This window comes from Microtus pennsylvanicus, chromosome 1 (genome assembly GCF_037038515.1).
Source record: "Microtus pennsylvanicus isolate mMicPen1 chromosome 1, mMicPen1.hap1, whole genome shotgun sequence".
Taxonomy (NCBI): Eukaryota; Metazoa; Chordata; class Mammalia; order Rodentia; family Cricetidae; genus Microtus; species Microtus pennsylvanicus.
In genome coordinates this window covers 92,393,822-92,419,929 of record NC_134579.1, presented here as the reverse complement: position 1 = coordinate 92,419,929, position 26,108 = coordinate 92,393,822, and the positions used below count along the sequence as shown (strand labels likewise).

At 43.5% G+C, this 26,108-nt stretch overlaps 1 protein-coding gene across 2 annotated transcripts in view; it reads left to right on the top strand.

The window, feature by feature from the left end:
- The window catches only part of Lmtk2 (lemur tyrosine kinase 2), a 91,840-nt gene that overhangs the window by 4,074 nt on the left and 61,658 nt on the right, over positions 1-26,108 (top strand). For both annotated transcript variants that reach the window (XM_075973491.1, XM_075973501.1), the window contains exon 2: positions 22,288-22,412. In XM_075973491.1, the coding sequence (XP_075829606.1) occupies positions 22,288-22,412 (125 nt within the window). The remainder of the gene's footprint in view (positions 1-22,287; positions 22,413-26,108) is intronic.

Genomic DNA, 26,108 nt, shown 5'->3' with positions numbered 1-26,108 from the left:
GGGCCGCTTTGTGTCTGAAGGATGTCCTTTTATCTATCTCATATCTATGAGTCCTTTTTCCTGAAGATCCCTATCTGCTATATGAGCCCTTATTATATAAACTGAGAATTTGGGCCTCACTAGGAAGCTTAGGGGAAGGAAGAAAATACAGTTTCCTCAAATGCTGCTAAGTGATCAAACTAAGATTATAGCTTAGTTCTTTTCTGTATGGTTCTCAAATCGTTTTTAAGAAATGTGTGTGTACGTATAAGAGCCTGTGGAGTTGTAGCATAAATCTGGACGGGAAGAAAAGAAAGATTCCTGTAGTGGTGTCTGTGAACGCACTCCTCCGAGCTACATTGCCTTGTTAATATTAGGATAGTGGTTAGACGGGGAAACCCACTTCTATTGTTCTGCGGCATATTAGGTCACAGAGTACAGAGGAAGCTTTAGCAGTTCCAGATAAAGGCCCTCAGGAAGCCGGTGGGACTCAGCAGTCGAGTAAACGTGGCTTCTGAATCTGGCACTCTCAGTTTAGATGAAGCAGACAGACTCGTATCTCAGACAAGATTCCTACCATATAGGAATACTTTCCAAAGTTTGAATTTTTATGATTAATTTTCACAGCTTCTGAGAAATAAGTATTTTTCAATAGTTTTCTCAAGTAGAGTCTTTGGGCTTGCAAATGGATTTAGGTTAGGATTGCTCTAATTCCTTTCACTTGGTGACATTTTTGTGCCACTAAATACACTTTTTGCCCTGTAATTGGAAGTCTGTCCAGTTTTGTAGCTGCTCAGCAATGAGGTTACCCAATCCTTAAAGCTTGCTGTTATCAGTGTGCTGACTGTTCACGTACTTCGCTTCAAATTTGGAGAGTCCTTGGGTCCTCTCTGTCCCCTGTGGGCTGTGTCACTTTGATAACAGCCGTACATATAATAATAATAATAATAAAAGGACATTGTCATGTTAAAAGGGAATATCCAGGTTCTGAAACAGTTAAAAGAATCCTCAAAAACATCTTTGTGGCTATGGTGGCAGTGGTGGTGGTTGATGGCTCACACCTTTAATCCCAGCACTGGGAGGCAGAGGCAGATGGATCTCTGAGTTTGAGGCCAGCCTAGTCTACAGAATCCCAGGACAGCCAGGGCTACAGGGAGAAACTCTGTCTTGAGAAACAAAACAAACAAACAAAAAAGTCTTTCTGGATAGGCATAGAAAAAAAAAGAATTGAACTTTTCAGTCCAGTTGAAAGTAAAATTCACGAAACATTTGTAGAGGGAATATGATATTCTAGATAGAAGGTGGGATTTGAGTCAAACCTGGGTGTGAGATCTTCCTCTTCTGTTTCACTAACTTTAAAGTTATGGGTCAGGCTGAGACAGCAAGCTCCCAAGTTCAAGACAGCTTGAGCAGCTTAAGAACCAGTCTTAAAATTGGAAAAGTAAAGAAAGGGCTGGGAGCCTGATTTCTGTTAGTTCAAAGCCACTCTTGTCTACACAGTGAGTTCCAGACCAGCCAGAGTGCCATAGTGAAGCCCTGTTTCAAAAAAAACAAGGAACTGAGTAGAGGTGGGATTATAGCTTAGTATTTGCCCAAGCTTCAGGAGACCCTAGGTTCAGTTTGTACTACCTTAAAGACAAAAGGAAGAAAGAAGTCTTGGACCAGTTATCTGCCCTTTCTTGGCTTCCAAGAACTCAACATTTTAAACAAAACAAACAACAGGAAAAAAACAGGACCTGGAGAGATGACTTAGCTGTTGCTTCTTGTTAGCTCTTGCAGAGGACCTGGATTCTATTCCCAGCACTCTCGTGGTGGCTCACAATCCTGTGTAACTCTAGTGCCATGGGATTCTGTCCTCTCTTCTGGCTTCTGTGGGCACATAGTACACATACACATAAAAAATAAAATAAATCTTGAAAATACAATAATAAAATCTATGGTTGCTGGAAGGTGGATGGGTAGCATTATAATCGTGTACCTATGTCTGTTTTATGTTGTTCTTTGTAACGTAGAGTTCTTCATTGCCTCAGATGTCTTTGTAAATTGGGTGGGTTAGCTAATTACAAATAAAACAAAACTTTTTGGTTTTTTTGAGACAGGATCTCACTTAGCCCATGCTGACCTCAAACTTGCTGTGTAGTGGAGGATGACCTTGAGCTTCTGATCCTCCTCTACCTCTAGGGTTGGAGGTGTGTGCCTCCAGTTTTATATGCTAGAGCCTGATCCCAAGGTCTAATGAATGCTAAGCAAGTACTCTACCAAATGAACTACATTCCCAGCCCTCAAAGAAGGAGCTCTTAAGTGGTGGTTGCTCAACATGGAATATTTATTTTTACTGGATTTGAAAAATCCTTTGCTCAAAATAACTTGCTATTTGGTGGATGGAGACCCTGTAAGAAAAAAAAAATCATTCCAATAGATGTAGGCAGGCTCTATGAGCTGGCATAGTTACTTCTTCAGGTTATTCTGTTGGGTAACTATGCTAGAAATTTTTAGGATGATCTAAATTAGTCTGCTTTTATGTAATAAACCTGTTTTTAAGCTCCGTGATGACTAAAGTTCTTGCAAGTGAACAATTGCTGGTTTTAATTTACTTAAAGGAACCATGAACAATCTAAATTTTCTTAATCCCAAACACAGTTGCATGTTTTCTTGAACTATCCCCAAAGGCTGCATGGTTCAGCCAGACTGAGGAATAACCAGCCTGGGTCTAATGTTTTCTATTTTAAATCAGTGTCGTCGTCGTGTCCCCCCCCGCCCCCATCATGTATCTTTGTAGTTCACTGGCAATGCTTTACTCTTTAAAATTTTTATTTGTGGGCCAGCAAGATGGCTCAGTTGGTGAAGGTGCCTGCCACCAAGCCTAATGACCCACGGTTAGTCCCCAGGACCCACACGATGGAAGGAGAAGACAAACTCTCACAAGTTGCCCTTTGCTTACTAACATCCCTTCCTCGCTGCAAAATTAAAAAGATAAATAAATGTGATAAAAATTATTTACTTAGTTGTGAAGAAAGGTGTGGTCCGTAGAGGAAAAGTTGCACTGGTGGTTCTGATCTGGAATATACTGCCTGTTCAGGGTGCAGATTCTTCAAGTGACGGGTTTTCAAGTAAAGATATGTTTTAAGAGCAAACTAGGGGAAGAACCTGCTGTTCTTTCAGAGGACTTGAGTTCAGTGCCCAGCACCCACATCAGGTGGCTCTCAACCGTTTGTTAACTCCAGCTCCAGGGCAGTTGGTACCACTGGCCTCTGTTGGTGTCTGCACTCATGCGCACATACCTGCATGTAGTCACGCACTTATACATAATTAACATAGTGAAAATAAAAGAAGAAAACTAGGAAACCAGACTAGTAGTGCACACTTAACAATTTGCCACCCACAAGGTGAGGCTGAGGGTCATGAATTGGAGTCCAGCCTGGGCTATGTATAGAGGTCCAGCCAGCCTAAGCTGCATAGTAAGACCCCCATCTCAAAACTAAGGGCTAGAACTATAGCTCACTGGTAGAGTCTAAGGCCCTGAGGTCAATCCCCAGAACTGCAAAGGAGAGAGAGAGAGAGAAACAAAAACAAAAAGCCAGGAAAATATGGTAAAATCACTGTGTTGGCAGAACAAAAATATTGCGATGATATATTTTAAAATTGTGGCAAGTGACTCACTTGGAACCATGCCTTGGCATTTCAATTATTTGCCACAAAAAAAAAAAAAAAACAGGCATATCAGAAAAATAACCTCAGTGTTTTAAAAATTTTTGTTGGCAAGGGTTAGCACAGTGCAGCAGTCTGAAATCTCATTTGATTTTATTATGACTCAAGTGGGAAATGAGAGCAGTGGAAAGGGGCCAGACACCCAACAGGACGGTGGGCCTCTCTCAGTCCTACCCCACCTGAATGTGGCTGTTTACTCTGGCCACTCGTGTATCCTCCAGGGCCTTGGCTGGAGTGTGGGGGGGGGATGCATGACACTTCAATTTTGACAGTTTGGCTGGCAGATTTTGCATTTTGCTATGTAATGTGTATTTGTTTTATTATTTTAAAAAGCTTAAGGTACTGTCAATTCAAATAAACATGCCAGGACTGTGCATTGTGGCTGTAATAACCCCTTGCTCCTTGTATCTGGCCCCAATTTGGTAGATACCCATCTGGTGTGCTATGAGCTCTTCCTGTCTGCACTCTACACCTTCTGTGGCTGGTGGTTGTGTGCACAGCACCTCCCTCCTCCCCTGCTCTGTGCTGTGTGTGTGTGTGTGTGTGTGAGAGAGAGAGAGAGAGAGAGAGAGAGAGAGAGAGAGAGAGAGAGAAGAGAGAGGAGAGAGAGCGAGCGAGCGCGCGCAGGGGTCAACCCCCAGTGTTGTTCCTCAGGAGCTGTCCACTTTGTTTTTGAGACACGATCTTTCACTGGCCTGGAGCTTGCCAAGTAGGCTAGACTGGCCAGTGAGCCTCAGGGGCCTCCCTGGTGCTTGTATTGCAAGTGCCTGGCTGTTTTGCATGAGTACTAAAGATCAAGCTCAGGTCCTCCTACTTGTGCAATAAGCACTTTACCAACTGAGCCTTCTCCCCAGCACTTTCTTAAGAGCTTGGTTGACTTGCTTATAGTTTACGAAATACTCTGTGCAAATTCTCATCTTCCTTTTTAAAGCTCTTCGTAAACCCCACTTCCTCCTAAATCCTTTGTTCTGGTCCATGGCTTAGAGATTCCTACCCCAGTAAACCATGTGTTGCTGGTTGAAAACATTGCAACTTAGGATTTGATTATTTTTCTCAGCACTCAGCCAAGTTTTATTGAAAGTGGAAGAAGCACAGCACGCACACACATGCATGCACACATGCATGCAAGCATGCACCCTGCAGCACAGAAACATGGCAAGCACTCACTCCATAGCACATAAAGAGACAGATTCCCAGTAAGGAGGGGATTCCAAGGACGCTCTCCCTAGTTTTGATTTTTTTCCTTTTAAAATTTTAACTTAAGTGACACTTGAGGGTATAGATCACATTTGTACATCAAAACATTTTAAAGTAAATGAATTGTACACTGAAAAACTGTAAATTTACATGAAATGGAAGGCAGTGAGGAAAGTTTACTAGTAGTCTGTATGATCAAATAAGAACATAGATTCCTTCTACCTGTCTACCACTTCCACTTACCATAGACCTTTGTATTGGCTTGCAAGGGCTGTGTCTGGTGCTTTGTATAGCATGTCCCAGGTTGTAGGTACTCAGTCCAATGTGTAGGTGAGGATGAAGAGGATAGTCCTAAATTACCCAAACCACAATGGAGTGTTCATACATAACAGGAGGTGGTGGAGGTCAGAATCTTCTTTTTACACTTGATTTTTCATGCGGCCATTGACTTTCAACTGGAGTGAGGTAATTTATAGCATGGTGTTTTGCTTTGTGTATATGTGTACATATGTTGATATATATGAGTATACATTTGTTTGCGGGTATACCTGCATGTATATGCGTCAGCATGTGCAGGCCAGAAGACAACCTCAGATGTTTCTCATGCACTGTCCATGTTTTTCATTTGAGACAGGGTTTCTCATTGGCCTGGAATTATTAGCATGTAGGCTAAGCTGGCTGGTTATCAACCCTCATCTCAACCTGCCTCAGTACTTGGATTACAGTTACATGTTACCTCACCTAGCTTTTATTAATTTTTATTTTATTTTTTTATTACTTTTTAAATGTGGATTATGGGAAGGGCTTTGTGTGGTTGGTTGTTGGTTGGTTGGTTGGTTTTCAAGTGCTAGGAATGGACCCCAGGGCCTTGTGTTTGCTACTGAGGTACACTTCTCTCCCCTTTTTCTTATTGTTAACACCTTACATTAGTATATTTATACCAACCAGGAGTCATTATTAATGTGCTAGTATAGTGAAGGTGTGCCCTTAACTCAAGCTTCTTAGTAATCCCTCAGACAGCACATTTCTGTCTCCCGTCCTCTTACTGGAGATTGGACATAGGACCTTCACTGCACACCCTAGGCAAGTTCTGTGCTTTTGAGCTTTGTGTCTCTAGTGGCCTCCAACATTACATTTAGATGTCATGTCTTTTAGGCTTCTCAAGTATATTTCTTGTTTGTGATGGCATTGATAGTTTTGACATGTATAAAAACAGGTATTTTGTAAAATACCCTATAACTGGTTTGTCTGATCTTTCTGTGTTTTTATGAGAAAGGATCTCAAATTCACAAGGTGCAGGATGACCTTGAACTTCTGCGGGGGGGGGGGGGAGCGCTGCATGATAGGATTACAGGCTCACTGACTGCACAGTTCTTGGCTTGAGGTGTTTTTTTGTTTGTTTGTTTTGTTTTTTTCTTCTTCCTTTTTTGATTAGGCTAGGATTATGGACTAGGAGGAAGATTGCAGAGATTAAAGTGGCATTTTTACCAGGTCAAAGATGCCACATACCCGCATTGTAACCCTCACTGATCACCTGCCAGTGGTGGTCCTTTGCCGCTGTAGTTACTTTTCCCCAAGTGCTCAGTCCACGTTTACTCTGTGTAGAGTTAATTTATGTTCCACCCCTCGTAACGTCAGGTATCTCTAGATTAATTTTAAGATTTTATTTTTATTTTTAGGTTGTGTGTGTGTGTGCGTGTGTGTGAAATGGAGGCCAGAAGGGGGTATGGAATTCCCAGGAGTTACTGGCACCTATGAGCTGCTCAGTGTAGTGCTGAGACTTTGAACTTCTGACCTTCCTGTTTGCACCTGTTCAGTCCTAGGATTGCAGATGTGCTAGGATGGAACCCAGGACTTCATGTGCACTAGGCAGATACTCTTCCAACTCAGCTACATCCCAAGCCTTCAATCTGGTTTTGGAGCTTTTCATGTTTATGAATGGAAAATGTCAAACATATACAAAAGTAGGGTAAACAGTATCTGAACCACAGCAACATATTGAAATTTATGGTCAGTCTTGTTTCACCTGTGCCCTTCTCACTGCTAGAATTGTTTTTATGTAAACCCTAGCGCTAGATTGGTTCAGTTGGAGCTGAGGGTGTTTTTATAAAACAGGATCCTGCTTGCACCAGAGTCACCTACTTATTCGTAGAATTGCAGATGTTTGGGACTCCGGGTAACCAACAACATGAAATCATAATTCTGTAGTTTTCTTAAAACCCTGTACTTAAAGTACTTTCTGCTGCCCCTCCGCACCCCCATCCTAGTACAAATATTCTACGTAGATATAAAAACACACGAGTTATTTAAATAGAGATTTGGGACTTGTTTGAACTGATGAGATTGAAGGAAGCAAGAGAAAAACTTGAATTTAAAAATGTTTAAGTTAACTGGGCAATAGTGGCACACACCTTTAATTCCAGCACTTGGGAAGCAGAGGCAGGTGGATCTCTGTGAGTTCAAGGCCAGCCTGGTCAACAGAATGAGTTCCAGTACTGGTTTCACAGCTACTGAGAAACCCTGTCTTGAAAAACAAAAACAAATAAACAACCCCCCCCCCCAAATGTTTAAGTTAATTTATTTTTTCCTCCACTGTGTGGATTCTGGGAATGGAACTTTAGCCCTTAGGCTTTTTGGTTTTTCCCTCCTTTCTTTCCTTTTCTCTTCTCTTCTTTTCTTCTTCTCTCTCTCTCTTTTATTTTTTTTTTGCAGGGGTGGGGGCAGGGGAGCTGCAAGGTTTCTCTGTGTAGCCTAGCCATCCTGGAACTCACTCTGTAGACCAGGCTGGCCTTGAACTTACAGAGATCCACCTGCCTGCCTCCTGAGTGCTGGGATTAAAGACGTGCACCCGGCTGCAAAATATTCTCATAAGCTAATAGATGATTGTGTAATTATTCGGATGCAATTAAAAGAACATCATAGGCTCATGAATTTTTCTTTTTTTTTTTAAAAGATTTTATTTATTTATTATGTGTATAACAGTCCATCTCCATGTATGCCTGCAGGCCAGACGAGGGCGCCAGATCTCATTACAGATGGTTGTGAGTCACCATGTGGTTGCTGGAAATTGAACTCAGGTCCTCTGGAAGAACAGTCAGTACTCTTAACCGCTGAGCCATCTCTCCAGCCCCTCATGAATTTTTTCAAAGCAAAATACATACCTTGAATAGGAGTATTTGCTGAGAAACATTTATAGTAAGTTTTGATAGAGAAGGATTTTTGTTTGTTTTATTTTTTTGAGACACAGTCTTTCTGTATTCCAGGCTAGCCTGAAGCTCACTGTGTAGAACAGGCTGGCCTCAAACTTGCACCAATCATACTGTTCCTGCCTTCTATGTGCTGGAATTACAGGCATGTGTCACCATAGTGGACAACCTTCAGCTTTTTATTGCAACACTAAGGTGTTGTGAACTGTTGATCACCTCTGAGATGACCCACAAAAGCCAGGCATTGTGGTGTAATCCAGCAGCCCTAGCCCTATGTTCTCAGAAGGATGATTTGCTGAGAGATTTGCATAAACCCAGTAATTCCAGGCCAGCCTAAGCAACAGACTTGAGACCCTGTTTAAAAAAAAGAAAATTGCTAAATTTAAAGTATTGTACAAATTGTAGATTTTTTTCTTCAGGATTTCAATAAATCCAACCTGTGCTGCTTTAGAAAGGAAATTCTCTTCCTCTCTGTATTCTGCCCAGAATTCCCCTCTGTAACTTGGCTCACTTTAGGCAGCAACTGTTCCCTCCAGAGATGCAGCCTGTCTGTTACCCAGCAGAGCCTCACTTGACTTTTACCTCAGACTGTTATTAAAGCCAACACCCGGATGCTGATTGCTAGTAAGGCAGTGAAAAAAATAACAAAGCTACCAAAATATCCCCCTAGAAATGCTACCCAAGGATCGTTGCAGCAGGACTATCCAGAAATCTGTAATTCAGCTTAGTTTTACAGAAAATAAAACTTAAAGAGATGGGAGATGACTCAGAGTGCTTGCTGCAAGGGGACCTGAGTTTGATCCTCAGACACCATGTGAAAAATCAGCATCTCTGGTAGGTACCGATAATCCCAGTGCTGGGAGGCGGAGCTAGGAAGGGTGAGGGGGGCGGCGGGGGGGGGGGGGGGGGAGAGACTCTGTCTCTAAAAATAAAGTGAAAAATGGATTGAGAAAGGCATTCCACAGCTCTTAACTCCATGTGTACATGCACACACAGGAACTTAAACACACACTAGAGAAAATGTAACTGAATATCCCATAGCTGATATGAACCATAAGTACTCAGGTCCCCTCAGAGAAAGTTTTGAAGTGTTGAGTTCTTGTCTATAGAACTTTAGGATTGAGATTTCAGTTTACAGATAGAAGAGCCAAGGATTGAAGTTGTAAATTCAATGCTAATTTTACCTGCGTGACTCTTGACACTCAGACCACCTTGTTCATCAGGGTAAGTGAGCTGCCTTGTGCTTTGAGCAACATGCTCGTTTAGTATGACATAATCTAACTCCAGCCACATCCTCTAGCATTGACTTGTAGTTACCACCCAAAAACGCTGAAGTGAGATTTTAAGCTGTGGTGTGTCCTCCCTCCCTCCCTCCCTCCCTCCCTCCCTCCCTCCCTCCCTCCCTCCCTCCCTCCCTCCTGCTTTCTTGAAATTTTAATGTATGAACTCTGTGTAGACCATGCTGTCCTCAGACTTATAAATATCTGTCTCCTAATGAATGCTGGGAGTAAAAGTGTGTGCCACCATGTCTAGCCTATCAAAATTTCATAGATGATGAAAGAAAAACAATACTGAAAAATCAGGAAACCAAAATAGTAAAAGAATAACTTAATTAAAATTTTAGTTTTTATTTTTGTAAATGTATGTGAGTCATATGCCACATGTGTGTAGGTTCCCTCAGAGGCCAGAAGAGAGTATTGGATCCCCGAAACTGGAATTGGTTGTGGGCTGCCCAATGTGGGTGCTTGGAACCAGACTCGGACATCTGGGACAACATCCTATTTTATTAACCAGTGAGCCATCTTTCCAGCCCCAAAAGGAGAGGAGGTGGGGAGAGAGGAAGAGAGTGTGTTTGTGGACTTGTGAAGCTAGAGTTATTGGATCACCTGGAGCTTGAGCTTCTGGCAGCTGCAGTTGTCAAACATGGGTGCTGGGAACCGAACCTGGTCCTCTGCAGAAGTAGCTCACTCTCTTAACCACTTAAACCATCTCTCTAGTCCTTCCCTCCAGAAGATTTTTTTGTTTTCTCTGTGTAGCCCTGGCTGTCCTGGAACTAGTTTTATAGATTAGGTTGAACTCAGAGATTTGCCTGCCTCTGCCTCCCGAGTGCTGGAATCAAAGGCGTGCGCCACCACTGCCAGGTTTAGAATATTTTTTTTTTTGCTACAGGTTCTCATGCTGGCTTTGAATTCTGTAAGTATTGAGGATGACCTTGAGTTTGTGATCTTTCTTACTCCACCTGAGTGCTGAGGTTACAGGTGTGCATCACAATACCTGGTTTATGCAGTGCTGAGGATAGAGCCCAGATCTGTGTGCCAAGCAGACACAGCTGAGCCCCCTGAAAGAACAACTGTAGTTTCCACCTCTGAAATGAAGTTGCACCAGTTAATTAAAAGGATAAGAGTGTTTCTGCCTTTTAAGAAACATAATGATAAACTTATAAATGTTCATTTGTAAACATGAAAATCCTTTAAACATCACAGACCTGCGGGCTTCTGTAAGGGCCTGGGCCTGGGCCCTTTTAAGAATCTGCTGACTACTGTGGGTTCCAAGAGTAATGCTCATTGCAAGTGTTTAGTTTATCTCCCCAGGTGCAAGATAGATGTTTAAAAAGCCTCTGGAGGGGCTGGAGATCAGATAGGCGAGACGGCAAAAGGGGGCATGGAGACAGGCTTGCTGTCTCCCTTGCTGGCTGACCAGCTCGTCTAGTTAACCAGTGAACACCAGAAAATAAGGTGAAAAGCAGTCAGGGAAGGCATCTCTGTCTTGACCTCTGACCTCCAGATGCAGCTGCATGAGTGAGCGCACCTGTACATACACACACTCAGAGCCCATGCACACACAAACACCCTCGGGTAGTCAGGCTCAGCAAGGGACCTATTCCCTGATCCACTTCCCCGGCCCCTTGGTATGTATACTGTGGCTACAAATATTCATAGCTGACTACAGATTTATTAAGTTCCTTTGACAGCTTTTATTTTCCCTTGGTTGCCATGTTTTAGTTTTTATATAATCGTCATTTACTCATCCTTCACTTACCCTACTGTCCCGGATCTCCTAGGATCCTCTGTTCTGTACTTAAAGCTCTCTGGCTGCCTTCAGGCTCCATTGAGAACTCTGAGGTAGTCTGACCCATTCCTTTCCTGTGTAACCTCTCTTCTCTCACTTTATTAGTTTTTTTTCCCCATCACTGTGACAAAATACCAAATAGAAACAACCTAAGGGAAGAAGGATATATTCTGGCTCACGGTTTGGCTATGTCCTGCTGGGGTCATCATGGTGGACTTCATGCAGGCAATGTGTGTACCAGGACACTCATATCTTGACAGATCAGGAAAGTGGATTAGAATACAAAACAGGGCCAGGCTTTTAGCCTCAGGGTCCACCCCAGTGGCTTATTTCTGCTTGCTAGGCCTCTTGTCTCAAAGATGCCACACTTCCCAAAACAGCGTTAGCACCTAGGACCAAATGTTGGAACATATGAGCATAAGGGGACATCCACCCTATTCATTTCCTTCATTAACATGAGTATTCATCAAGCCCTTTGAATTTTAACACTTCTTTGCTTTGGTTCTGGAAAATTCTCATATTCGCTTACCCACATATACTTTTGGAAGATTTACTTGTTTGTCCTGTTCTTTTTAAAATTTAATTTGACTTCTTGTGTGTGTAGACTAGGTTGGCCTCTACATAGAGATCTTCCTGCCTCTGCCTTCCAAGTATTGTCTTTCTTTTGAAACTCTTGGGACAAGCCTCTGATTTACTTCTGTTGATGATGTTAAATATTTTTTGATTTGTTGTCTTTATGTGTGTGTTTGCCTGCATGTATGTATGTGGAACACATGGGTAACTGGTACCCTCAGAGGCCAGAAGAGGGCCCTGGAGACCTTGGAACTGCAGTTATGGATGGTTGGGAGCCACCATGTGGGTGCTGGGAACTGAACCTGGGTCTCTGCAACAGCAACAAGTGCTGTTAATCTTGGAGCCATCTCTCCAGCCTCACTTCTGTTGAACTTTTTGTCTTATTGTTCTGCTAGGTATGAGTCTTTTTATTTTATTATTTTTCTATATTAGTTTTCAGGGGCTTCTTCCCCATTCATTTATTCAAGAATGCAGCCTAGGCTATTCTTGAACTCGTGGGCTCAGGAAATCCTCTTGCCACAACCTCTTAAATAGCTGGGATACTGACACACATACCTGAATCTATCTATTTCTATTACTCTCCTCCTCCCCTCTCAGACCTATATGGCCCAGGTTAGCTATTGTTGGAAGTCTCCTGCCTCAGCTTCTCTCACACTGGGATTACAGGCATGCATTGCTATGACTGGCTCCCCTACTTTTTAAATAGCATCTTCTCGTGAATATAGTGTCTCCTCTAGAATTCTGGAAATATTGATTGGAGTTGTTTGCTTTCCATAGCCGTTCCTTGCATTCTGTTTTTATTTGCTGTGTAAGTTGCTGTCTTTGCCTAAATATTTTTTCAACTGTCAGGTGATCTTTGCTCCTGAACAAGAGATTAAAACACTAAACTGAGATCTCCCTGACCATTTTTTCCTTTTCTCTCTGCCTTACATCCACCAACAGCCTGGCACTGCTGGCTCCACCCTGTTCCATCCTGTCAGAGAGTGCTGAGGTAGTATACAGAGCAGTGGCTATGACTGCACATCTCTGTGTCTTAGTTGCTCAGTTTTCATTTGAAAATGTCTACCTGCTTTTTAGGTTGTGTAGGGTTGCATGAGTTTAGTGTAGTGTCTGGCATTTAGTAGGTGCTGTTTAAGTATTGATATTTCACAATATCAAGTCACCACCATTTCCTATGTGGATTAGTCTAATAGCAAACATACATTCTCTGGAACTGGGGAGATGGCTCAGTACAGTGCTTGCTGCACAGTCATGAGAACCCAAGTTTGACTTCCAGAACCCATGTTAAGGGCATTGGTGGAGCATGCTTGTAACCCCAGCACTAGCAAGGCAAAGGCAGGCAGATTTCTCGAACTAGACTGATGTAATTAGCTAGCCCCAAACCACTGAGAGGCCCTGTTAAAAAAAAGACAAAATTGGACCTAGTGAGATGGCTCAGTGGGTAAAAATATTCCTGCTGACAAGCCTGAGGATCTGAGTTCAGTTCTTGGGACCCACATGATGGAAGAGAATCCACTCATACAAGTTGTCCTTTGATAGTGTGTGTGCATGTGCATACATACACACACACACACACACACACAACTGTATGTTACCCAGTCATTCCATATAAAGTAACAGTGTCTTGATTTTTGCTTTGCTATTTCATAGTGCATCTCACCTCTCAGGTTGTTTGAATTTACTTGTTTCTACTCAGGATGGCGGTACACACCTGTAGTCCCAGCACTGAGATGAGAGTTCAGGTATAGTCTGGGCTGCATAGTGACATTCTGTCCCAAAAAGAAATCCTTGTTAGCAGAATATCCATCCTGTTACTTCTGAGTTGGAAGGGGGTCAGGGCGTAGTAGACTGACGTAAGTCACCTGGTCTGATACTCTTTTGACCAGACCAGGCCACCATGCAGTAATTCTGTGTACTCCACATCCCTTGTTAGTGTTCTTGAAGTAGGGGCGAGTTGATGTCTCAGTAATAGGTTTTAATGGGTTAGGGTGAGAGAAACCAGCAGTTTCCTATAAAATGATCTCTTTCGCAGGTATTCAGTCAGCTCTCAAATTATGTCATCTTGTTAGTGAAAGTGACCTTAATGCTCACTTTTGAACAAGTGGGATCCATTCATTTTGTGTTCCTAGGCCACTGGTCTTCCTCTTAGGGGTCCTTGTGGAATCTCTGATTCATCACTGGCCCTCAGTGTGTGACTGAGTGTATTTAGCGCTGTTTCATTTCCCCTTTCTAATATTAGAACCCACTGGGGGAGTCTAGATTGCCTAGTGCTATTATAAATAGATGTATTATTATGTTAGGAGCTCAGAAAACATTTAGTGAGTTAAGGTTCTGTGTATAGAAAGGCTTTATGATAGATAGGCTTGCAGTTTTGAGGTATAAAGCAGAAATGTGGGGTCCACAGTGATTGTCCACCTTTTCCCATAGGCTGTGTGAGGGTGACTCACATCACCAAACCTCTGGGATGCAGAGCTGCTTGTTAGATTTTGAAGAGGACAATGGTTTTCTTGGTCCTGACTTGCTTAAAAAGAAAAGCAGGGCTGGAGAGATAGCTTTTCAGTTAATGGTGCTTCTCGTTCTTCCAGAGGACCTTTGGTTCAGCACCCACCTTGGGTAGCTCACATCTGCCTGTATACTCCAGCTCAGGGGGATCCATTTCTCTGTTTTGGCCTCCACAGGTACCTGCCCTCATGTGCATATACCACTCTTCTAGATACACATAATTAGAAAAGAAATATTTTAAGAAAAATCTCTTAAAAGAAAAAGAAAAGCCGGGCGGTGGTGGCGCACGCCTTTAATCCCAGCACTCGGGAGGCAGAGGCAGGCAGATCTCTGTGAGTTCAAGACCAGCCTGGTCTACAGAGCTAGTTCCAGGACAGGCTCCAAAGCCACAGAGAAACCCTGTCTCGAAAAACCAAAAAAAAAAAAAAAAAAAAAAAAAAAAAAAGAAAGAAAAAGAAAAGCCAAAGCTATATAGTTTAGATGTGGGCTTTATTGCAGGACCAGTTTGGAAGATTGTTGGTGCTTGGCTTTAGGTCTCCTTCATCAGACCAACCCAGTTTCCCTGAGTTTCAGTTCTCAAACAGGCTCGTATTTCTCTTGTGTCAACTTCCCAAGATGAGAGGGTCTGGGAAAGCAGGAAGTAGATGAATTATAAAAAGCAGTGCCTCCCAGGAGCTTTGCTTGCCTTGTTCTCTTCGCTGGTCAGGTAGTCTGACCTAAGCCCATGGGTCCTGGGGAAACAGAGCGGAAGATGGTCTAAACATCTGTAGCCCCAGCACACAGTAAGTTAGGGCATGAAGATTACTATGACTTTAAAGCTAGTCAAAACTAAGCCGGGTGGTGGTGGCGCTCGCCTTTAATCCCAGCACTTGAGAGGCAGAGGCAGGCGGATCTCTGTGAGTTCGAGACCAGCCTGGTCTACAAGAGCTAGTTCCTGGACAGGCTCCAAAGCCACAGAGAAACCCTGTCTCGAAAAACCAAAAAAAAAAAAAAGCTAGTCAAAACTACATGGCATGACTGCCTCAAAAAAAACAAAAACAAAACAATGACAACGGCAATTGGGTCTGGAGTGATAACGCAGCAAGCTGATTGCCCTGTATGGGAGGATCTGAGTTCAGTCCCTACAACCTATGTAAAAGAAGCTGGGCATGATAAGACATGCTTATAATTCTAGCACTAGAGAGGCAGAAACACATAGATCTCTGAACTCCTTGGCCAGCCAGCCCAGTCTACTTGGCCAATGAAGACCTTGTCTCAAAAAAAAAAGCGGATGGCACCTGAGGAGTGACAGCAGAGGTTGGCCTCTGGCCATGCAGTTGCATACACAAATGTGCCTATATACATGAACATGCACGTATATGCACATACTCACAATTGCAGTATTATGGGTTTGAATTGTGCACACCTCACCAGCACCTAAAACTGATTGTATTTGGACCTAGGGCCTTTGAAGAGGTGACTAAGTTCAAATGAGGTCATCATGGCAGACTCTTAATGCAGCCTGACTAATGTCCTCAGGAAGAGGAAGTTAGGTCAAGGAGACAGCAAGGATATATATGCACACAGAAGCCCATGGAGGGTGTGATGAGAATGCAACATCTCCAAGACAAAAGCAAGAGGCTGCAGAAGAAGCCAACCTGCTGCCACTTTGAGCTTCAGCCTGCAGAACTATAAGGTGATCATTATCTGGTATTGAAGTCCCTCAGTCAGCTTAGACAGATCTCAGAGAAAAGTAATCACATTGTAGAAGCATCAGCTGAGCCCCTCCCCTGTGTGCGTGCGTGTCCCATGCATATCTTTGCAGGTGCACATGTATGTTTCTGTGTTGAGGCCAGAGGTCAGTCTTGTTCCTTAAGAGCCATGCACCTTATTTTCTGAGACAGTCTTTTTACTAGGACCAGGGGATTCAATAGTAGATTATATATAAACCTTGTCCCTGACCCCACCTCTCTAGGGAGCCTTTAAGATTGAGTGATCTATTCTGTAATGGGGAAATGCAGGGAATTGGGTGTCCAAAGGCAGATCCTTGGGACCTTAGAGATGATTCCCACTGATGGGCAAGGTAGAGTTTCCTGGTGGTGGAGTATAAGTCAGTAAAAGAAGATTGATCTGATCAGAGAGAGGGCCCCATGGCTCTCAAGTGGAGAGCAAGGGCAGCTCAGCCAGAGCCTAGACTGCGAAGGTGATGGGAGTTAGAGGATGCTAGACAAACCTTTTGGACTGTCCTGCCAACACCTGGATTTTGAGCTTGGAACTTGGAAAGTAATGCTTTCTGGTTGTTTGGTCACCCAGCTTGTGATTCTTTGTTGCTGTAGTCCTGTCATACAAAACACTAGTTCAAGAGTAGAAAAGGGCTGATGTTGGCATGCCTGACAGCTCAGCTCCCAGGACCCATGTGGCAGAAACCAACAACAGTATAAAACAGTGGCAGTTTGTTTTCTGAAGTAGTTGTAATGTCAGTAGTGAATAAGTGAACAAGCAGTTCAGTTGCCTAAGACTGGTGGGGGGTAGGGGGAGGCTGTCTTTATTATTACTTGTGCTACAGCCACCGCCACCACTGTGGATTGAATCCAGGAACTCCCACATGCTAGGCCAACACAGGCCAGCACATCACCATTGAGTTACATACCCAGCCTTAGGCTGTGGTTTAAATAAATAAGCCATTGACTCTTGGAGTACTGATTGGCCAGAGGTCTGAAGCAACATATGTCTAAAAGGTAAGCCTGGAACATAGCAGAAAACAGCAACGCAAGGCTGCTGAGATCTTGGCAGAGGGCTGAGGAGCGGACTTCTTCAGAGTGCCTGCTGGCCTGTGGGACAGGTGTAGCATCTTTAAGAATTACTATAAGTAGGGCATGGTGGTTCACTCCTTTAATCCCAGCACTTGATAGGCAGACACATGTAAATCTCTGAGCGTTCCAAGTCAGCCTGGTCTATATATCTATGTCCAGCGTTCCAGGACAGCCAGGGCTATGCAGAGAGACCCTGTCTCACAAAAGAAAGGAAGGAAGGAGAGAAGAGAAAAGAAAAGAAAACTACAGTCGATTGGGCATGCCAGGCATTTTAAGCCCACTAGTTCACAAGTCTCCCCAAAGAACAACAGTAGTCCTCCTAACCTGGTAACCACTAGAGAATGCTATCTAACCAACTCATTTTAAAATACAAACTGGAAAAGGAAGACTAGGGTGTCCGTGGCATGACATTGCCATTGCTGTCTTAAATCAGAGCCTCTGTGATGAGCCACAGGAAACCCTCACTAATAGTGTTCTGTTGGAGGACTTAGAGGAAGAAGGTAGGTCTTTAGGTCCTCACTCTTGCCCTAGCTGCACGTGGTTTCTCTTAGGAGGCATTAGCCCACAGATATACCCAATCCTTTGACAGCGCAATATGACATTGTCATCTACACAGTTCACATTTGAGAACTCTACAGTTGGTTTACCAAGAAACAAAGCAAGAAACTTATCAAATCTTTTTCTTTTCTTTTTTTTCCTTTTTGGTTTTTCAAGACAGGGTTTCTCTGTGTAACAGCCCTAACTGTCCTGGAACTCACTCTGTAGACCAAGCTGGCCTCCAGCTCACAGAGATCCGCCTGCCTCTGCCTTCCCAGTGCAGGAATTAAAGATGTGCACCATCACTGCCGGCTTTTCAAATTTTTTTTTAATATAGGCTGGTGATGATGCATTGAGTAAGGGCATTCTCCATACAACTCTAACAATCTGAGTTTGATCCCTGGAACTCACAGTGGAAGAAGAGAACCAACTCCCAAAAGGCCTCCACACACAGAGAGATACACATAATAATAAATTTTAAAAATTCGGTCTCAATATTTTAATTAAGTTTGATTTTGTGTTGGGCTATGTTGGTAGCTATATTGGGATGCATGTGGCCCACAAATTTTGGGTTTGGGATATGTCAGAGTTTAGGGGGTGGTGAAGCAGTTTCTCTGAGTAGTCACCCATGCCAGGGTGGGCTTTTGATAAAGCAGCTGAGTCACCCGTACTTGTGAAAATAATCCCCAAGGAACTCAATGGGAGCCTTTTTTTACTGGCTCAGCAGGTAAATTGCTTGCCGCACAAGCCTGGTGACCTGAATTTTCCCAGGAACATGTAAAGGTGGAGAGAACTGACTCTGTCAAGTCACGCTATAACCTCCATAGGTGCACCCACACACATACATCATTTGTGTACACTTTTTTTTTTTAAGAAATTCATTGGTTTCCTCAAGCTCGACTTGAGTGAGGAATTTCTTAGATTGTTGATGCCCTTCCTGGGTTGTAAACAGCATCTAGCCTGTTAACTACCTGGCAAATATGAGGAAATTCTCCTTATAAAATTGTATCAGCTGGGAACCAAAGGAGGAGTGACAGAGAATCTGTATGAGCCCCAGGAATTTGGACATTGGTCATCAATTTCTTTTTACCTGTGACCCTTTAAAACTGACTCCCAGGCAATTCTAGTTAATTACACAAGCGCACAGGTTTCATTGGAGGTTCTGGGCACCATGATCGGATAATTGGCTGGATTTATAATGGCTAAATTAATAGGCAGGTAGCAGCTCCTGACCTACCATAAGTCATTACTGGGAAATTACCGCCCTTCTCAAATTACCTGTCTCTAAAGCAAATAGTAGGTACCCATCTACCTCATAGAGTTCCTCAGGTTTTCTGCTTAGTAAGTCAAGTACTAGATAGCTATTAGAGTGCTTTGAAAACTGTGAAATCAAATGCAGTGGAATGTGCTTTCGAGATGCCAGGTGTTTTTAAATAGTGTCTTGGGGGAGTACATTAAGGAGCCCAAGCCCCTCATTATCTTCCTCTGTGGAGCCGAGGGAGCTTTCTGAGGGTATGGTGACATGCCTGTCACTATTGATGTTTTTTAATAGCAGATGATTGCTTTGACTTGTGCCTTGCTGAATGCTGTAGGCAGATCATGTTAAAGAGAAACTGGCTTAATAGTTTCCTGACAGTTGCAGCCAGAAGCCTTTTTGAGGCTGGGTTTCTGGTTTAACCACTAGGGCCTGGGGATTTCAGTTGTGGTTCTTGCTTCTAGAATTTACTTCCTCTCTGTGGTTTGAGCACACCCAGCTCACCTTCTAGTCTAAGGCTTCATTTCCTCATTTTATGGGAATTTTTCCTTCACAAGTATGAGTGTGGACGGCCTGAGCTTGATCCCCAGAATCTATATAAAAGTGGAGTACAGCATTGAACCAGTGTAATCCCAGCAATGCAAGTTGGGACCTGGAGACTCTATTCCTGGAGCTCCCTGGCCGCTAGCCTGTCTTACTTGGTGAAGTTCTAGGTAAGGGAGAGTCTGAGGATCACCAAGATAACCTGCACACACACATGCACATGTACACTGGCATACATTTGTGCACCGACCATGGACATGTGTACACACACACACACACACACACACACACACACACACACCAAAAAGGAAAGGAAAACAAAGTACATAAGAAGGTAGGTGAGGAGGGCAGGACTTGTTAACATGAATATGTCTTTTCATGCCTGCTTAATGACTCACAGAAGACCAGTGTGTGAATCAGATCATTGGGCCAGCCTTCAGGCAGCCCTGTGATCCAGTTTTATAAGAAATAGGTTTGGGTTTGAAAATTAAAAGAGAAGATAATGATATCATCTTTGTGGAGTTTGGAGAAGGGGCTTAGAAACCCTTAGGCGGTGGTGAGCTCAGGTTAAAAGTACACTAGGATTTTGTAAGTGTAAATGGTAAACCCTGTGCCAGGCATGGCGGCACACACCTTAGTACCACACCGAGGCAGGCAGAGCTCTGTGAGTTCTAGACCAGCCAGAGCCATATACTGGCATAAAAGCCCAAAGAAATTAACCTCATGGAGGCTTTAGATCTGTGGTGTCTAGGAAGGGTGAGGACATGTTCCTAACACTTGGCCTCCTGTGCTGCTTTCCCACCACAGGCTCTGGGCATATCAGTTTCCTTATCTATGATGAGGAGCTGGTTCAGTTACATCAGGTGTTGTGCCAATCAGATGAAATAATGCTGTGTTTTATCAAATCTCAGATGCAGTCAATTACAAACCACACCTTTCCTTTTGTACTGTTACAAAGAAAGAATGCTGCTGATTAAACCAACTTGGTTTCAGGTGTAATGTACTCGAAATTCAGAGATGTTCAAATGTAGTGGGCAAGCTGGACATAATAGTGCAAATCTATAATTCTGACACCCAGGATGCAGAGGAAGAAGGATTGAAAGCTTGAGGTCAGCCTTGGTTATTTTGTAAGAACCTATCTGGACAAAAAGGGGAGGGTGGCAGGGAAGATGGTCCAGTAGCGTTTAAAGCACTCAAGAAAGAGTCCTGGAGTTTGGATCTCCTGAATCCATGTGAGCACCAGGTGTTCATCAAGCAGACCTCAAGGTGGATGGGGGTGACTAGCCATGTCAGTGAGCTCTGGGTTTGATTGAGAGATCCTTCTGTGAGAGGATAAGATGAAAAAGTGATGGAGGGAGATTGCTGATGTCAGCCTCCGACCTTCACTAGCACATGTACATATACAAGAACCTGCACATGCTTTCTGAGTGAGCATAAGGACCTGGATTTGACCCCTAGTACCTATGTACCAAAGCTAGATGCTGTGCCACACAGAACAGTGCCATCACTGGGCTTGCTGACCAGCCATTCCAGAACTCAATGGGTTACAGGTTCAGAGAGAGATGTTGTGTCAAAATATATATAGTTAAAGGCTGAACCTGATAGCACATGCCTTTAGTCTCAATACTCAGCAGGCAGAGGCAGGATTTCTGTAAGTTCGAAGTCAGTCTGATCTATTTTCAGTGAGTTCCAGGGCATAATTAATGCCTATTTGGAAAAAATGGATTTATTTTTATTTTATTTTATTTGTATGGGTGTTCTACCTGAATGTGTATATGTAGACTATGTGGATGCAGTGTCTCAGAGGATCCCCTGGAACTGGAGTTACAGATGGTTGTTAGCCTCCTTTAGGTCCTAGGAATTAAGCCCAGTTCTTTCACAAAAAATAAGCCAGCTTTCTTTTTAAAAGATTTATTTATTTATTTATTCATTCATTTATTATACAATGTTCTGTCTGCATGTGTCTTGTAGGCCAGAACAGGGCACCACATCTTATTACGGGTGCTTGTGAGCCACCATGTGGTTGCTGGGAATTGAACTCAGGACTTCTGGAACAGTAGTCAGTGTTCTTAATTCCCTGAGCCCTCCCTCCAGCCTTTATAGTAGATTCTCGACAAACCTTGGATGATACACCAATTCCAGGAAGTCTTCAGCTAGCTCCTAAGCACGTCCTGGCTGGAAGAGGGCATCAGTATTGCTTTTACAAATAAACTTTAGTTATTGAAAATGAACTTAGTCCCTGTTTACAGTTCATTTTAGACCTCAGATTTTCATCAATGGATTTGCACTGGGCTTTGGATCTGCTCAGAAGGCATGGAGTCTAGAAGGGGACACAAGGTGACTTGATGGTGACAAGACACCCTAGATCACATGGCCAAAGTTTATGCCACCTGGAACAAGTCCTGTGCCTCTGATGTGCTGCAAGTGCAGGAGTCGAGGCATTCCCTCTGTGCTGTTTTAGATTCTTCCCAAATATCTGTAATCATTCCATGGTCTTGGGAACATTAGGCCACCCAGATAGAGAGACATACCACACATAACTGATCAGTACTCTCCGAAAGTGTCAGACTGAGAAACTGTCAGAAATTGGAAGAGACTAGGAGACAATTCAAGGAAAATCTGAAGCTCAACTCATCCTATCTACCAGTCTTGTCCTCTGACTGGGACAACGCCATGTAGATGTAAGATCTGAGCATCAGTGAAGCTCAGCCAAAGGGCTGGAACTGTTTTCTCTGCAGTGCCTCTTCAAATCTACTGTTGTTTTAAAATACAAAGTTGGCTTGGCCAGTACTTGGCTTCTCCTAGAGTGGTGAAGCAATATTTTTTGTGAGCCCTTGGTTTCATTTATATCTAGAAGAAAGGAGTTGGTTCAGTCAATTAATGCTGACTTAGGAATTCTATTTTAACGTAATTTCTGTCTTTTCAGGGGAAGCACCTGTTGCAGAAGTTCCTTCCCTGTTTGTGATCCTGTCGGTGTGCAGTTTAATGATACTGATAGTGTTAATTGCAAACTGTGTTTCCTGCTGTAAGGACCCAGAAATAGACTTTAAGGTGAGCATAGATGGCGTGAACATTTAAAATCATTTGCTGATTTTTAAAATGATGTGTGTGTGTGTGTGTGTTTGTGCTTGGGTGTGTGTGTGTTTGTGCTTGGGTGTGTATACCTGGAAGCCAGACTACAAATAAAGGTGCCACCTCATTAACACCCTTTTGAGACAGGGTCTCTCACTGCCCTCGAGTTTGCTGAGTAGCCTGGACTGGCTGGCCATCAAACCCCAGGACTCTGTCTTTTACAGGACTACAAATAAAGGTGCCACCTCATTAACACCCTTTTGAGACAGGGTCTCTCACTGCCCTCGAGTTTGCTGAGTAGCCTGGACTGGCTGGCCATCAAACCCCAGGACTCTGTCTTTTACAGGACTACAAATAAAGGTGCCACCTCATTAACACCCTTTTGAGACAGGGTCTCTCACTGCCCTCGAGTTTGCTGAGTAGCCTGGACTGGCTGGCCATCAAACCCCAGGACTCTGTCTTTTACCTCCCTAGTGCTGGATCTTGCAACCACATCCAGTGTTTTTACATGTTGGGAGATTGAACTCAGGTCCTCTTCATGTGTATAAGGCAAGCAATCTACTGACTGAGTCACTTCCCCAGCCCTAAAACATCTGATACATTGCTATGAATCACATTCTCTTGGGAGCAAGGGTCACTGGACTCTTCTTTTCCTGTCCTGTATATAACAAAACATTGTGAGCCACACAATCTCTCTGTTAGAGTCTTTTCATCCTCCACTCTGCCATTGTAGTGCTGTATCAATGACAGATGCTTTGTTAACAAATGGACCTGGTTTTGTGCCAACAGAATTTGATTGACAAAAGTAGCTGGCTTGGAATTGGCCTATCAGCTGAATAGTTTGCCTGCTTTGCCTTAGGGAGTCTGTATGTGTTTGTGTGTGTGTGTACATGAATGTGCAAGTACACTTTCCTATGTGTGCATGTATATATAGAGGCCAGAGGTCAACCTTATAGGTTGTTTTTTGGGAGCCATCCCAAGTTGTTGTTTGTTTTGTTTTGTTTTGTTTTTTGAGACAAGGTCTCTTATTGGAACTGGAGCTCATGGATAAGGCTAGGGTGACTAGCCAGTGACTCCCAGGATTCTGCCTGTCTTCACTTCCTTACCAGTAGGATTATAAGTATGCACCACCATGTCTTGGTTTTGTTTTGTTTTGGTTTTTGGTTTTTTAAGACAAGATTTCTCTGTGTTGCCCTGACTCTCCTGGAACTCACTATGTAGACCAGGCTGACCTCGAACTCAGAGATTTGTCTCCTTCTGCCTCCTGAGTGCTGGGATTAAAGGTGTGCACCACCACTGCCAGGTTTATGTCTGTCTTTTTACATGAACACTGGGGACTGAACTCAGGTCTTTATGCTTTTGCAAAGCAAGCAGTTTACCAACCAAGCTATCTCCCCTGCCTTCTTGGAACCTCTTTGACACTTATTGGTGGCGTGTCTTGAGTTTTTGCTTAAATAAAGAACAGTGTGTGGTGCTCGAATTCATTTATTTATAGTCTGTCTGCACAGAAGATCAGGCAGGTTTTGGTTTCTTTCAGACTTTTGTATAAGCTGGCAAATTTGTGATCATTAGCTCACCGAAGCAAAGGGGTTTCCTCAGTGTTTTGTATATGAGGAAGGGTACTGGAAACCTCAGGTTTGTCTCTAAACCTTGATTCCCTAAAGAGAACAGCACTTCCTACTAGGATACTTCCTATCTATAGTCAGTATAACAGAGGATCTGGCATAGTAGTGACAGATGGATGGGATCTACCAGCAGATCAACTGGGAACTCTTTCTAGAAATTATTGCCCATGTGTTGACACATTAGGACCTCACAACATTTGTTTAAAAGAGTATATAAGCTGGGTGTGATGGTTGCACGAATGTAATCCCAGCACATGGGAAGCTGAGGGGGAGGATTGCTAGTTCTAGGACAGCCTGTCTCAAAACACTTTCACAGCCAGCACTAAATTTATGGACTGAGCTCTCTCTCCAGACCCCCTCATGTGTCTCTTCACTTGGAGTCTATGGTGCCTCTGAGGAGATAGGGAAGTAAATTGTTTTCCTGGCTCAGTGCTTTGCCTTGCACAGAAAACTAAATGCAGGGGAGACCTGTAGGGAATCCTCAGTCCAGACCACAGTCTGCGGTAGTGGTGGCCTCTGGACACCTGTGGGCTTTCTGCATCAACACCCTGCCCCCAAGGCTCACATTGATGCACACACTTCTGTGGGAACTTCCTGACTTCCCTGTTGAGAGCACAGCAATAGATAGAGAATCTGTATCCCCTGGCCATCAGTCCTGCCAACGGACTTTGCACAGAAACCTGGCCACTTGGGGACAAAGATAAAAGTCTGATGGGGTTGCTGATACTGAAGTCTGGCGTCTTATGTTTCCAGATACCTCATCCTCGCCTTAGATTGATCAGGGTTTTTGAATGTGAGTATTCACAAGGGAGCCAATTATGATGCAGCTCAGAGTCTGGGAATGTACATCACTTTGCAGCTGCCCCATGACTGATGCAAGGCTGCAGTGTGTTGAGCTCTCCAGCTTCAGAGTCTGTGACTGAATGAGTATTTATTGATTTTGATAGCATGTTGGTTGGTTTCTTTTAGACTTAGAGCCCCTCAGTTGCAGGGGCTGAGTAGCCCTGGGGAAGACATTTACAGATCAGGAAGCAATTTGGCTTTATCTCAATATTTTTTTTTATTATTATTACATAGTATCATCTCTCTGAGTCTACTGGCATATCTACTGGTATATCATAATTGATGCCAAATTTTAAGTGACATTTTTAAAGTATGATGGATGAAGGCCTTTTAATAAGAGAGGGTTTATGAACTGGGAACGGGGAAGATGGTTTGGTGGGTAAAGCAGTTGCAGTGTAAGTATGAGGACCTAAGTTCAAATCCTCAGAACTTGTGTAAAGCCAAATACAGTAACACATGTGTCTGTGATCCCCGTGCCCCTAGGGGGAGATAGAGGACCAGCTAGCCTGGCATATGCAGTAGAGGACAGCAGAGACCCTGTCTCAACAGTAGAAGGCAAAGGCCAACACCCAAGCATGTCCTGACCCACCTGCCACAGACATAAAAATGGGACAGTTTTTTCTCCCTCTTTTCCTTTATTTACTTTTCTTCTCTCTCTCTCTCTCTCTCTCTCTCTCTCTCTCTCTCTCTCTCTCTCTCTCTCTCTTTCTTTCTTTCTTTCTTTCTTTCTTGAAATCTCATATAACCCTTAGTGGTCTTGAGCTCCTGCCCCTCCTCCCACTTCCCATCACACCCAGCTTCCTTTCCCTTTTGAGCCTGTGTCTGTCTCAGCCTGCACCTGAGGCTGGCCTTGACTAAGATGCGCTGGCTCAACCGACACTGCAATGCCACACCCGGCACTGACTCTCACATATTGAATGTTCAGAGCTTCATTTTCCTGCGTGCAGGCAGCAGTGACGTCCAGTGCCTCAGAGTGTCTGCTCACGTCAGAAGTCTCCCTTTACTGTTTGTAGTTTTTCTTGTGGTGGGTGGGTCGCTAAGGGAATGTGACAGAAAAGGAAAGTGAGAAGGGTGAGAGCAGAAAAATGGAAGAGTTTTGTTCACGGGTCTGTTCTGTTTCTATTCTGGTGCTTCAAGGGACGACACTTGATAATTATCTGAAGCAAGTATTGGCTTGTTAAATTCATCTGGGCCGCCACAGGGCACC